Genomic DNA, 14019 nt, shown 5'->3' on the forward strand with positions numbered 1-14019 from the left:
GACATCCTCCTTGCTCCTGCTTAGGGGCTGGGCCCACCAAGCACACACCTGCTGTGACCATGCCCCCTGGCCCAGCGGCCCTGATGGCCTGCCCTCCTGCTCAGCGGTCACTCACCTGGACACTCGCCCAGGCCCACTGGACCCAGCTCCTTATTTTCCTGAACTGTGGTATTGGCCAACTCTGCCTCCTGCTGGAGCTCCCCCAGGACAGAGACGGACCCTCCCACCGCAGTCGGCCTCTCACACACTCACACGTGCGCGCGCGCGCACACACACACTCACACTCACACAAGGCGGGGATGTCAGGGAGCAGACTAAAGGACCATCTTCCCTCCCAGGAGTACCCAGGCGAGGACACGACCGTCTGGGGACAGGTATGCTTTATTACTTACAGCCAATTCCCAGATCTGATTATCCCAAAGCACGAATCAGATCACCACCCCCCACTCACTTACACTTTAAGAGAAGAATGGGTTATGGGGCTCTGGGCGGCTTCCATCATCACCCCGGCCCACAGCCTTCCCGAGACCACCCTGGGGCCTGAGAAGGCAACTCTGCTACTTAGAGGCCTGGTCATTCTGGCCCCCACCCAACTCCACTCCTGACCCCAGGCCTCAGGGAGAGAGCAGACACTGCCAAGAGCCTGTTCCACCTGGGTCTCCTGCTGAGCACCAGGGCCCATGGGAACAGAGCTGATGGGTCCCAGGTCCACTGAGATGAAGAAAATAAGGCACGTGAAGGGGGAGCAAAGCCGAGAAACTGAGCAGAAGGCAGGTGTCTTCAGAAGTGGGTCACAGCCTCCTCGCCTTTCCTTTCTCCCTGAGACTTTCCCCCAGGCAGTTTGGTCTGGGGTGGGTAGAGGTGACAGCAGCAAGACAGGCCACACCCGAAGGGCTGGCGCGGGGTGGTTCTGGCAAGAGGAGGCAGGGCCCCCGCCCGCCCGCCCCAAACTCTCTAACTGGGAGTTGAGGTTAAAGCCACGTGGCTCCCGCCCCCTTTCCCTCGGTCCTCAGGCCAGCCCGGCTCCCGGGGGTGTGTGGGGGGCCACTGGTCACCCCTATGGAGGGGCTCAGCTCCGGTAGCTCTTGAGCAGCTGCCCAGCGATCACCAGCCTCTGGATCTCGCTGGTGCCTTCGTAAATCTCGGTGATGCGGGCATCACGGTAGTGCCGCTCGGCCGGCATCTCTGTCACGTAGCCCATGCCACCTAGGATCTGGATGGCCTACAGTGGGAAGGAGGGGCTCAGAAGGGAGAAGACTCCCACTTCTGGGGACAGACAGGGGCAGGACCAGCCACACAAAAGGACTGGTGGGGGGAGGGGCAGCTGGCACTCAACCCTTGGGGCCTGGCCCAGGCACCACGGACACTCACCTGGTGGCTGATGGCAGTTGCAGCTTCTGATGCAGCCAGCTTGGCCATTGCTGCCTCCTAACCACAGGGGATAAAGAGGTCAGAAACTGTACTTTGGGGGGAGCCTCCTCTCAGAGCAATAAACCCACAGGCCCAAGGAACCCCCCACCCCCCGACTTCTCCCTCAGTCCCTTGGTCCATCAGAGCTCTGGGCCTGAGGAGACCCCTTCCCCAAAGGCACCTTGGTGAAAGGCTTCTTATTATCCTTCAACATGGCAGCACGCCACGTCAGCAGCCGGGCACTCTCCAGGGCCAGGGCCATGTCCGCCAGCTTGAACTGCAACAAACAGCCCCACCCCGCCGCCTCCAGGTCAGTCAGCTGCCCCTCCCTCCCTCCAAGGACAGGAGGGAAGCGGGAGGAGGATACAGGAAGAGGTGAAAGGGTCCCACCCTCCAGTGTCGAGGCGCGGCTCCTGAAGTCTCCACCTCCTCACCTGGATGCCCTGAAGCTTGGTGAGGGGCGCCCCAAACGCCCTGCGGTTCTCAGCGTAGTTCACAGCACAATCGAGGGCGGCCTGTGCAATGCCCAGAGCCTGGGCGGCGATGCCGATGCGGCCCATGTCCAGAGTTTGCTGTGGGGACCACCTGGTTAGTGGCTGGCCAGGGCCTCATCCTGGGGCCCCACCCCCACTGCCAGCTCACCATGGCTATCTTGAAGCCCATCCCTGGCTCCCCCAGCAGGTTGTCCTTGGGGATGCGACAGTCCTCAAAGATGAGGTTGGCCGTGGATGAGGCCCGGATGCCCAGCTTGTCTTCCTTCTTCCCCAACGTGAGCCCAGGTGTTGGCATGGGAACCAGGAAGGCACTGATGCCCTGACAGGGCAGACAAACCCTGTCACCTTCTGAGGCTACCCTAGGCCACCGCCCTTAGGCAAACCACACCAAACTCCGGTCCCTTCCACCTCCCCAGAACTTCGGGCTGTGACGCTGTCTGCTGGCACCTCTGCGGAAGGTGCAGGCTCCAGCCCCAAGCCAACAACAGGGAGGGAGGGACAGGGACAGCCCCAGGTGCCCCAGAGCAGAAACAGCTCCATAGAGCCAAGGAGCCTGGGATCTGGAAACTATGAAATGACTGTAACCCAGAGGTCTCTCTGACCCTCTCTCTGGGGTCCCCACCTTGTTTTGCAAGGATCTGTCTGTGCTGGCAAAGACCACGGTGGCTGAGGCCTCCCAGGAATTGGTGATCCAGGCTTTGGTGCCATTCAGGACCCAGGAGTCACCCTCTGCCCGGGCAGTGGTGGAGGCTGCTCCCGCGTCGCTGCCATTCCCTGCCCCACACACAGGCTCAAAATCCAGCGGCACCTCCACCCCCCACAGGTGCTGCCACCAGCTCAGCAGGGAGCCCAGCCTCACGCCCCAGATGGCAAGCACGAAGAGCCAGCACCCCGGCCTCCAAAGAATCAGGCTCCTGAGAGAAAGCTCTAGGGTCGCACCAGCTCCCCACGCTCCTAGAGACTAATCCAAGTGGGCAATGGAGGCGTGTAGCAGCTGGCCATCTTCAGGCCGAAGGGACCCCAGAGCCAAACGTCCCTGCCGGCCCAGCTCAGCTGAGGTGACCATACGCTCCTTGGCAGATCCCAGGCAGCCAGAGCTCAAGCCCCAGCCGCTCACATTGAAAGCCTGTCCTCCGGCCTCAGGAAGCAACGAGCAGCTGACCCAAGTCAGCACAGGCCCGAGCTCCTGCCTCTGTCCCGGGGGCCACCCTGCTCTAGTCCCAGTCTGTCACCCTGATTCTGAGGTGAAGGGACTGGGGCAGACCACTGTCCCACCACAGTACCTGGTTCACTGAGCGCAAAGCAGCCGACTTTGTCACCACTGGTGAAAGGAGTGATCCACTGCTGCTTCTGCTCCTTGGAGCCGAACTTCAGGATAGGCCCCAAGTACAGCGACTGGTGGGGACAGAGGTGGGTGGTCGGAGGCCTGCGAGCCCAGGCACAACTGCGGGCTCGCGGACCCCACCCCAAGGCCTGCTCTCTCCAGAGGCCCACCTGAAAGGACGGAGTCCAGAGGAGGTCAGGGGCTGGGAACCAAGGCCTAGCTCTTGGGGCCTGGGATGTTGGGACACATGGCCAGAGTGCCTGCCTGCCTACAGGAGCCTCCCCTCCACCTGTGTGTCCCAGGGGCCCAGGAGGGGGCACTCACGTTGTTGACACTCATGATGACTCCGGTGGAGGCACAGCCCCGGCTGATCTCCTCCATGGCGATGGCATAGGCCAGGTAATCAAGGCCGGCACCGCTTAAGTCCTCAGGCACATCCATGGCCAGAAGCCCAAGCTCGCCCATCTTCTTCACCTGGGCCAGGGAAGGATGTCACCGCAAGGGCAGCTGCTGGGGGCCAGGGCCCACCCTCCCCAACACCAACCCCTCCTGCCCCTGAGCCAGTGCCTGCGGAAACTCAGGCCCCATCCACCCACCCCATGATCCCCGAGGCTGAAGACCTAGCTTCAGCTGAGGTCTGCAGGACAGCACCATTCATTCAAGCCATCCTGCCCCAACACTTTGCACTGGCTCACCTCTGTGTCCACAGCCACAACCAGTGAGCAAGTGGAAAGCACAGGAAGGCTTCAGGGGCCTCCGAGGTAAGGAACATGACAGCATAGCACCATATTGACCTTCTCTCAGTCCCTTAAGTGTACCACACACATCCCCCTCCTCACCACAGGGTCATTGCACATGCTGTTTCCAGTCAGTAATGCCCTTTATCAAGTCATTATCTTTTTTTTTTTTTGAGGAAGATTAGCCCTGAGCTAACATCTGCTGCCAATCCTCCTCTTTTTGCTGAGGAAGACTGGCCCTGAGCTAACATCCATGCCCACCTTCCTCTACTTTATATGTAGGATGCCTACCACAACAGGCTTGCCAAGCGGTGCCATGTCCGCACTCGGGATCCAAACCGGCAAACCCCGGGCCGCCAAAGCGGAATGTGCGCACTTAACAGCTGCGCCACCACGCCAGCCCCCTCAGGTTACTATCTTCTCTTTTCCTTCAGATCTCAGCTCCAGCATCACTTCTTCAGGCCTCACTAAGTCTAGTTCTTTAATCACACACTCTTGTAGCACCTGTGCCTCTCCCGTGCAGTGCTCAAGAAGCTGGAATCTCACACCTATTGCTGTGCTCGTTTTGATTAAGGTCTCTCTTCCTGACCTCGAGGGCAGAGACTGTGTTTTTGTTCACTGTGATACTCCCAGTGCCAGCGAAAGAATGAATAAATGGTAAGAGCTTGGGGTTTTTGATTTGGAGTAACAATAATAGTAATGATTAATTATCAAGCACCTACGGATTGCCAAACACCACATAAGTACTTTATGGATACTCTTTCATCTGAGCCTCTCCAAAGCTTGATGAGAACGATGGTGTGAGTCCACCTCGCGTCACAGGACGGGAACCTGGAGCTCAAAGAAGTGATGCAGCTGCTCGGGGCTGCGGCTGGGACTGGAACCCGGGCAATGACTCCAGGATCTTAACCAGCTCAGCACCCTGCCCAGCTCTGCCCCTTCTGACCTAAGACACAGCTATTAGCCTCTGGAAGCCTGCTTTGCTACACAGCTTCCAGAAGAAACAGCTAAAACCAACTGCCTCTGGGGAGCGGGAGGGATGTGGGGCAGAAGAGGGACCATTGCTTTTCATCAGCCCCTTTGTGTCATTTGATTCCTGTAACCACATTCTTAGACTATTTTGACTTAAAAGAAGCAAACAGAAGAATGTTTGCAATATTTTCTCATTTTTCTATAATTAATATTACTTCTGTGATTATAAAAGTGTTACACCCCCTCCCCAAAGAGTACCTATCTCATCGAATTTTTTAAGGACTAACTGAGACAATACACACGGAATGTGAGCCGAGTGCCTGGCACAAGGTCAGTGATCAGTGAACAGCACTTACTGTCAGGAAGTGGCTGACAAGATCTCATCTCAACGACAATGTACAGGAGAAGGGGACATCTATGAATCCACTGCATTTCCATAATAATTTGTGTGTCCCTCTATGAGATCACTTATTTGATTTTGCCTTGAATTGCTCCCGTGGGAAACTCTCTCATAGACTCTAAGCTTGGGATGGGCCTTACTCCCCTCAGGGTCTCCCATGCATGACACCAGTGGGGGCAGAAACCTGGTTGCTGAGTGGCACTGAGCTACTGACCCCGCAAGTGCTGATCAGGGTCTGCAGCCCCCCAAGCAGACACTGGGCTGCAGTGACAGGGGAGGAGACATGGGGAAGGACGGCCAGTGTGTGGGAGGCAGAATGCAGCCCCTCAAAGATGGCCACGTCCTAATCCCCGGGACCTATGACTACGCCACCTTCCATGGCAAAAGGGACTCTGGAGACATAATTAAGTTAAGGACTTTGAGATATGGGGATTATGCCAGACTACTGGGGGGCCCAATGTCATCACAAGGTCCTCACAAGGGAAAGAGGGAGACAGGGGGGTCAGAGAAGGAGATGTGACCATGGAAGCAGAGGTCGGGGTGACGTGAATGCTGGCTGGAAGGAGCTCATGAGCCAAGGAATGCAGGCGGCCTCTAGAAGCTGGAAAAGGCAAGAAAGTGGGGTCTTCCCTAGAGCCTCCAGGGGAACCAGCCCCACCGACACCTTGATTTTAGCTCAGCGAGACCCTCTTTGGATTTTGGACCTCCAGGAACCGTCAGATAATAAATTTGTACTGTGTTAAGCCACTGAGTCTGTAGTAATTGGTTACAATGGTAATAGGAAACTAGTACACAGTGATCAATGGGACTCAGAGCTACCAGGGATGTGTCATTTTGAGAGTCGCTAAAAAGACAAACATTTGTGGTCACCACACCCCTGGGGGAGGAGGGGGCGCTCCTGCTCAGAAACGCTGCATCATTTCAGCAGGCGGGAGTCAACCAGGGGGTGGGGGAGTTGAAAGTAGAGAGTGCTTTAAGCAACAGTGTACTCAGAACAGGACCTGGGGACTCTCGAAGCCCTGTGCCGGCACAAGCGTGGCCTCAGAACAGAGCCCTTTCGACCCCACACTTAAGGCATCCAACAAACCTATTCTAGGGTGAAAACAGTGTTTTATTAGGGAATGCGGTGCTGGATTAGGAACCTGGGCCATATCCCACCAGGCGCTAGAAAGACACAGGTCTCCAAGATTCATGCTCAGGCCCAAACAGGAACCTTGCTGGAGGCTTTCTCTGGCCTCCCAGCAAAACAGACTGAGCTGCAAAAGCTCCATTTGTCTCACGCCATCCAGCCTCCCTGGACACTAAGACACAGCCTTCCTCTTCATCCCACAGCTCTTCAGTACAATCTTGGAATAACGGACGGCTTAACCACTCGCCCCACGACACCATTTCATCCCAAGAAACAAAAAGGGAACCAAAACTGCCAGGCAGAGCGTAGGCAGAACAAGGATCCTCCACCTTCCCTTTACCCATGGCGGAACTCACATGGAGAGGTGACACTTCCAGGACACATGGCGTCAGGCCACCAGGAAGCCAGAAGTCTTGGCACTCTCCTCTCTATGTAACAACCCTTCCCTCTGGCTGTCTTGATAGTTCTCACTGTGCCGGGAGTTGTAGGAGTTCACAGCTACTGCCCCCAAATGACTACCCTAGCAGGCGTCATCTCCCCCAGTTTTGACCCATGTCCCTCTCCTCCCTCTTTTTCTCGCCATCAGTGTCATCTTTTAAAACATCTGCCTCCGTCATGCTTCACAGTATGAACTCCTCCACCCCATCCGCAATGCCTGTAGACATCAAGCTCGCCCCATTTTATCAGTGATGACTAGAGCTGTTTTTTCCCAACCTTTCTCACTCTGAAACATATCTCTAGAGGGCCAGCAGGAGGGACATTCTAGCAAAAAATTGGAGACAGAAGCAATAATGGTGGCAATGTACAGTGACTCAAGTGTATCCTGAAAAAGTGACCAGCAGCAAGGGAAAGAAAAAGGGGGGGCAGTGGAGAGAAGAGACAAGATAATCAAAAAGAACAAGAAACCAAAAGAAATGAAAAGCAGCAAAACTGCCCAAAAGAGTATGTGTCCAGTTGTATAAATCACTTTTTTTTTTTTAAAGACTGGCACCTGAGCTAACACCTGTGCCAATCTTCTTTCTTTTTTCCTTCTTCTCCCCAAAGCGCCTCAGTACATAGTTGTATATTCTAGTTGTAGGTCCTTCTGGTTGTGCTATGTGGGACACCGCCTTAGCATGGCTTGATGAGCGGTGCTAGGTCCACGCCCAGGATCTGAACTCGTGAAACTCTGGGCTGCCGAAGCAGAGCCCGCGAACTTAACCACTAGGCCACGGGGCCAGCCCCTATACATCACTTCTGATGTAAGTTATGTTGACAGTAACTGGTGAACAGCAACAAGGCCTCCTAATATTTTTGCAAACTGACCTTCAGAGCCATCTCAAGGGGGACTACTTAGAGCTCAGACCCACAGTGGTGACTCTCGGTCCCTTGTGTATGTGAACCAGGAAGCTGGACCGGCATCCTGAGAAGAGGCAGCACCACCAACTAGGCCAAGCCTCGCGGTCTCCAAACTCCCAAGAGAAAATGTGAAAAAGAGCAAGCCCCTTTCCTAGCTGCTGCGACAAAAGAGCAAATCTTCAGTTCCTGCTGCTGTCACATCTGGGAAATGTTTAAAGGGTTCCTCACATAAAAACAATGCTTTAAGGGGCCGGCCCTGTGGTGTAGTGGTTAAGTTCAGCGTGCTCCACTTTGGTGGCATGGGTTTGTGGGTTCGGATCCCAGGCACAGACATACATCACTCATCAAGTCACGCTGTAGTGGCGACCCACAGACAAGAAACAGAGGAAGATGGGCACAGATGTTAGCTCAGGTATATTGGTATACCGGTATACTGAAGTCACTCAATAAATATTCACTGAGTGAAGGAGCAGAAACTGAGTTAAGTTTTAGACATATGATTATACACAGGTATGCTTCTAGCCTGAGGAGGCCAAAATTGGTTGGAAACATCATTCTATTTCCTGCTGCCTTTTATAACAAAATAGCACAGTAAATTCATGTGTTCCTTTGTTTTTTTTGGTTTGGATCCAGAAAGACTAAAGTCCAACCGAGGTTACAAAATCAGCCAAATAAACAGAAACTGGCGCCAGCCTTCCACCTGATTCTTGGCCCACCCTCCTCTCAATTCTTCTCTCCTTGTCCCCTCCCTCAAAAACCCATTTTTTGGTGGGGGGAATTCTTCAGGAAAAAAATAACAGAAATCACTAACAAGCACCTACCACAGGCCAGAGGGTGGCTTAGGAGTCTGTATCTGGCTGTGTGACTGCTGAGCAAGAAACTTAACCTCTGGCTTCAGTTTCCTCACCTGGACACTGGAGATAATTTAAGTTACTACCTCAGAGTGTTGTGTTGAAGATTTAATGTAGAAGTACCTGGAATACAGTAACCCCCACATGTCAGCTATCCCTGTTATTATGACTATTATTTTAAAACACTATATGGTGTTATTTTGAATTCTGCAACCCGCCATACTATCCAGCGTCCAGTTCTTTGATCCTTCTGCCTGCTAAGCCCTCGATCCCTTCTGGAGCTCAGAGCTTAGCACCATCCACAGTGAGAGAGAGAATGATAAACGTAAAAAGCCAGCAGCCCTCAATCTTTAGTGAAGGGAAACGAACTTTGAGCAATGACCTCTGTAGGCCACCAGTCACCAAAACGAGAGTCCAGTTCATGTGTGACGGTGGCGAGATGAGAAGACTTAGCGCTATTTCTCCCCAGCTCGACGACCTCAGGCAATTCATAGAACTGCCTGTTTCACCTATAAGAGGGGACGGTAATAGCGGGACACGTGAGAATCTAATGACATGACAGAGGTGAAAACACCTTGTCCGAGATAAAACCAACTACAGATGCTATCACCGCTCTGAGCTGCCGTCGTGCATCCAGCAAATCCTGACTGAGCGGCCCCACGTGCCAGAAGGGAAGGAGGCTGATGCCACGACTTCCTCCTCCAGCAGCCACTTCTGCCACCATTTAGGAGGATTCCCTTGCAAATTCCCTAGCCCCCGAGAGCAAGTAGATTATAAAGCCAGAGGACTTTAAGAGTAGGTTGGTGAAAAGCCTGCTTCTACTACCAGCTTTCTTGCGCAGAGCAAAGCTACGTCTGTAATATTAGTAATAACTTGAGGGAATACAGGAATAATATAGGAAAAATAAATCAAGCCGTCTGTCGTTTGGCAGGAAAAGTCCCAACACACAGCCATGTCTCGGACAAGTGCTCTGGGGGCAGCGCCTGTAAACTGTTCCTGCTTTTCACTGGCCTGTCTGCTCATTCCCGTTCTCTACTCACAAAGAGCCTGAGTCCTTTCATGTCTCCACTAATGGTGCTGAGAGACGATGTGGCAGGGGAGGTTACCGAGAGCAGTGTGTGTGGCTACCGAGGGGAGAGGGGTAGTTTAGGCCCTTGAATAATAATATTCCCAACTAGAATAGGGCTTCCGTGCCTGCTAGCTGGGCGGCTAGGACAACCAAGGGGATAGTGGATAGAGGCGGGTTTTGGAGCCAGCCAGCCTTGGAGTGTGAATTCTAGCTCCAGAGACCAGTAAACCTTGGAAAATCAGGCATCTCTCTGTGCCTCAATTTTCTCAACCTTAATGGAAACGACAAAAACAGTATTAATAGCTGTCATTTTTCCAGTACTAGGCACCATGAATTTGACATACATTATCTCACTTAATCCTTGCAAGCATTCTAGGAAGCAAAATGGAGGTTAAATTTGTAGGTGGGGATGTCCTCAGGACTAAAGGAGATGACACATGTTGAATGCTTAATGCCTAAAAGCTGCCCAACTAATCTGGGTGCCCAGAATGCCACTCGCCTTCTCCGCTTCGAGCTCCCTCGATACTCCCACAGTCCATTCACAGTGCCCAACACACTGTGACACACAACAATTACTAAGTTGGAAATGCGGCCTTGGGGCCTAGAAGACATGCATATGGTGACTACAAAGACGACACATAAATAGTGACTACTACACGTGAATTCCACCCTAAAAAACAGGCAAAGAGGCCAGAAAGTTCTACTCTTTCCCAAGTTATTTACTCAACAAAAATCTACTGAGTATTTATACCGGGTGCCAGATACCTTGCCAGGCCAGGGGGTGCAGCAGGAACACATATTACAGATGGGCTAAGGCAAATGCAAGAGCACAGGGCCACAGCAGGGAGCACGCTGACTGGGACCTCAAGGTCTGGATGAAGACTGACTTGGCGTCAAGCCCTTAGCCCCGCAATTCATCAGCTCCACGACCTTGTGCGTATTATTTAACCCTCTCACCAATCTGAGGTTCATCAACTGTAAGTACGGTATACAATAATTATACCTTCACCTCATCAGACTGTGGTGAGAAACAGACGAGATAACACGTCTCAAGGACTCAGAACTGTGCCTAGCACATGGTAAGCATTCTATAAGTGTCGACTATTATTAACAGCACAAGGCCTGGCACACAGTAAGCATACTGACCACCCACCATTTTTACTGTTACTCCAGAAGTTAAATCCTGGTTATAGGCCTCATGCTGGATAAGGGAAACCTCCACAGAATTTCTGGGTCCCAGGACCCGCCTTAGGGTTCCTTGACTGGAGTCTCAGCGTCTCGGGCTGTCACTGTCACCACTCACTCTCAGGAGCCAAGGGCAGACCACCATCACCGGCACCGGCTGCTGAGGTTGAGACTCTCACCTGAGCTGCCGGAAAGAGATGTTCCCTGTCCACCTGGGCCGCGATGGGAACCAGCTCCTTCTCGGCAAAGTCCCGGCACGTCTGACGCAGCATCTGGTGTGTCTCGGGCAGGTCTACAGACTGGTAAATAGTATGGAACCGACGCCAGTCCTGAGGACGGAGAGCTGCCGACAAGAACAGCAGTCAATGGAAGCAGAACGCAAGCGGCCTTGCGTAATAATGAGAACGATGAAGATAATAATACTAATAGTGATCCACTAACTCAGTGGTTTACCCCCCAAGAGATATCTCGCAATGTCTGGAGACATTTCTGGTTGTCACAACTGAAGGGTATGTGAAAATGAATAAAAGAAACCTCAACTGACATCGGAGTCGGGAAGGCCTGCAGAGGGAGCTCTCAGGCCCTAGCACTCTTGGTCAATCACCCCAAACAGGAGGAGACCTAATTGCATCTCCAGTGGGGAGTTGGCTACTACTTTACCACCGCAGCAGGAGGAAAAACTTCTTCTTGGGGCAACAAACCCACCCAACGGCCAACGGCAAAGGCCTCAGGTCAGCCAGTGAGGCGCTGTCCCCACCCTGAACTCTCACTCCAATGAACTTTCGTCTAGAACAGCTCCTCCCTACTCCTCCTTTTTCTCTGAATTGGCCTATGGTAGTCACAGCATGCATTTCCCAAATGGCAACTTTTCTGATTATTCTGGAACCAACTCATTGTACCGGTAAGGTAACTGCCTATATTCTTTTTAAGTTGACAGGTGGAATGCTATGGTTACAGAATGGATAGAGGCCAGGGATCTTGCCAAACATCCTACAATGTACAGGACAGACCGTACAACAAAGAATTATCGGCCCAGAATGTCAACAGTGTCACTGTTGAGAAACCCACACTAACTCAACCCTTACTATGCTCGCTCAACACTTTGCATACAACCATGCCACTCAGTCATCAATATAACTTATATAATATTGATAGTACATCAATAATAATAAGAGCACAGCTCTGTGACCTTAGGCAGGGATCTCAACTTGACTGAGCTTCCGTTTCTATAAAATGTGGAAGACAAGGGCATTCAGCTCCTGGGGCTGGGAGAATTAAAGAGATCCTAACTGTCGCACTTAGCACAGGGGATAGCAGAGACAGCTCTCAGTGAGGGTCCCCTTTACTGGTATGATTCAGAGTGAGTGGGTCCTGACCAGGCTAAGGAAGCCCTGGGCACAGGTGTCACTGCTGCTGCAGCTGGAGAGAAATAAGATGGGAAAGGTTCTGTATGAAATAATCAACAAGAGCTAACGTTTACTGGGCACTCGTAACGTGCCAAGCACTGCACTGTTTTACATACCCTGTGATTTAATCCTTACAACAACTCGATGAGAACAGTAACATTACTGTGGCCATCTTACACATGGGCCAACTGAGGCTGACAGGAGCTGAGCGTCTGGCCCAAGGTCACAGATGCAGAGTCTGGGTTCAATCCCAGGCCTGGCTCCGGAGGAAGGGAGCACCCTGAATCTCCGGGGGCGTGAAATGAGGGCAGCGGGTGTGGATGCAGCCGTGAGAACCGGGCCGGCAGTGGGGGTCAGGGCACGGCCAGGCCGGGGTCAGGGCGGGAGCCGGGGCCGCGCAGGCGCGCGGAGCGGCCGAACCTTGTTAAAGGCCGCCGGCGCCGCCAGAGGGCTCGCCCCCTCACGCCCGCCCGCCGCAGGGGAGTTCCTGCCGCCGCGACTCACTCCGCAGGGCGGGGCCGCAGCGCACTCACCTCCGCGGATGGGGCCGCAGGCCCGGGCGAGCATCGCGGCGGCCATGGAGGGCAGAGACGACGCTGCGCTTCAACCGGGGCGTCGGGGCACGAACGCCCGGGCTCCGGACTGCGGGGGGCGGTGCCGGCGCGGCCCACAAGCCCGCCCCTCAGGCCTCGGGGGCGGGACCGACATGCGCTCGCGCGCGGGGGCAGGGCCTGCCGCGGCTCCCCCGAGCCCCGCCTCCCCCAGGAGAGAAGCCGGCCTCTCGCGAGGTTTCCGAGGTCGGGCCTCCCCCGAGCCTAAGACCCTTCGACGGTGGGTCTATCTTTCAAATCCAGTTCCGTGGCCTCAACGCTCTACGTGGCCCTCCCCGCCTACCTCTCCGACCTCACGCCCACCACCCCCTTGCTGTCTTTACTCCAGCCGCACAAGGCCGCTTTCTCTACTACCCCTGGCTTGTTCCCGCCTCTGGGCCTTTCAATCACTGTTCCCTCGGCCCGAATGCTCCTTCCCTTCACTCGGGTCTCACGAGGCCTGCCCTGACCGCGGGAGGCCGGTGTTTCTCCCGACACACTCTACATCCCATTGTTTTATTTATTCGTGGCACTTAATGAGGCTACACTAGTCTGCGAGCTCCAGGAGGAGCAAAGGGTTTTGTCTGGCTCTAGTGCTCAGTATTTAGGCGCAGGGAACTGGGCTGCCTGGGAAGATTTCCTTCCCCCGAGGTTGTGAAGGCGAGGTGGCGCTGCTACTTCCCTGTTGCACTGTAGTCCCCTGTGTGTCACTCCCAATAGTGGGGCAGAGCTTCCTTGGGAGCAGGGAGGCATTTGGTCATCAGTGTCCTCGTCAGGGCACTTACACCCTGCCCAGGCAGCTATGGCGATTTCATCCACCTGACAAGGGGCGTCCCTTAGCACAAGTGTGAGCCAGCCTTCCACAGGCTCCTGGGCACCAGCCACACCCTCCCAGGCCCCCACACATCCCTCCAGCTGCCTTTCTCCCCCCATAACTCAGCCAGGCATCTGTCCCCAGCACTGACTCACATGCCAAAAATTCTGCTTCCTCCAAGACTTTGCTCTGCCTCCCGGACATCAATCAAAAGATGCAGCAAAGTCCTTAATATGTTACCTTCCATTTAAAAAGAAATACATTTAAAAGAAAGCCTCTAAATCCACAGTACTTTAAAGC

General features: G+C 53.9%; 1 protein-coding gene across 1 annotated transcript; it reads right to left on the reverse strand.

The window, feature by feature from the left end:
* Nucleotides 1-363: 363 nt before the first annotated feature.
* ACADS (acyl-CoA dehydrogenase short chain) lies at nt 364-13078 on the reverse strand. The gene is made up of 10 exons (XM_023647021.2): nt 12849-13078; nt 11089-11252; nt 3553-3702; nt 3188-3299; nt 2527-2678; nt 2053-2223; nt 1845-1982; nt 1592-1687; nt 1372-1428; nt 364-1222 (listed from the first exon to the last, which is right to left on the reverse strand). Exons 1-10 carry the CDS (start codon nt 12892-12894, stop codon nt 1070-1072), a joined length of 1239 nt encoding a protein of 412 aa, XP_023502789.1. The 5' UTR covers nt 12895-13078; the 3' UTR covers nt 364-1069.
* Between the last annotated feature and the right edge of the window lie 941 nt (nt 13079-14019).

The sequence above is a fragment of the Equus caballus genome, chromosome 8 (genome assembly GCF_041296265.1).
Source record: "Equus caballus isolate H_3958 breed thoroughbred chromosome 8, TB-T2T, whole genome shotgun sequence".
Lineage (NCBI taxonomy): Eukaryota > Metazoa > Chordata > Mammalia > Perissodactyla > Equidae > Equus > Equus caballus.

What these genes read in the sequence shown, in the direction of transcription:
- ACADS (XM_023647021.2), bottom strand. Translation starts at nt 12,894, where the DNA reads ATGGCCGCCGCGATGCTCGCCCGGGCCTGCGGCCCCATCCGCGGAG. An exon ending in TCATCATGAGTGTCAACAAC is followed by an intron (nt 3,300 to 3,552) that starts GTGAGTGCCCCC and finishes TGTCCCCACCAG; the next exon opens with TCGCTGTACTTGGGGCCTAT. An exon ending in CTTTGCGCTCAGTGAACCAG is followed by an intron (nt 2,679 to 3,187) that starts GTACTGTGGTGG and finishes TGTGTGGGGCAG; the next exon opens with GGAATGGCAGCGACGCGGGA.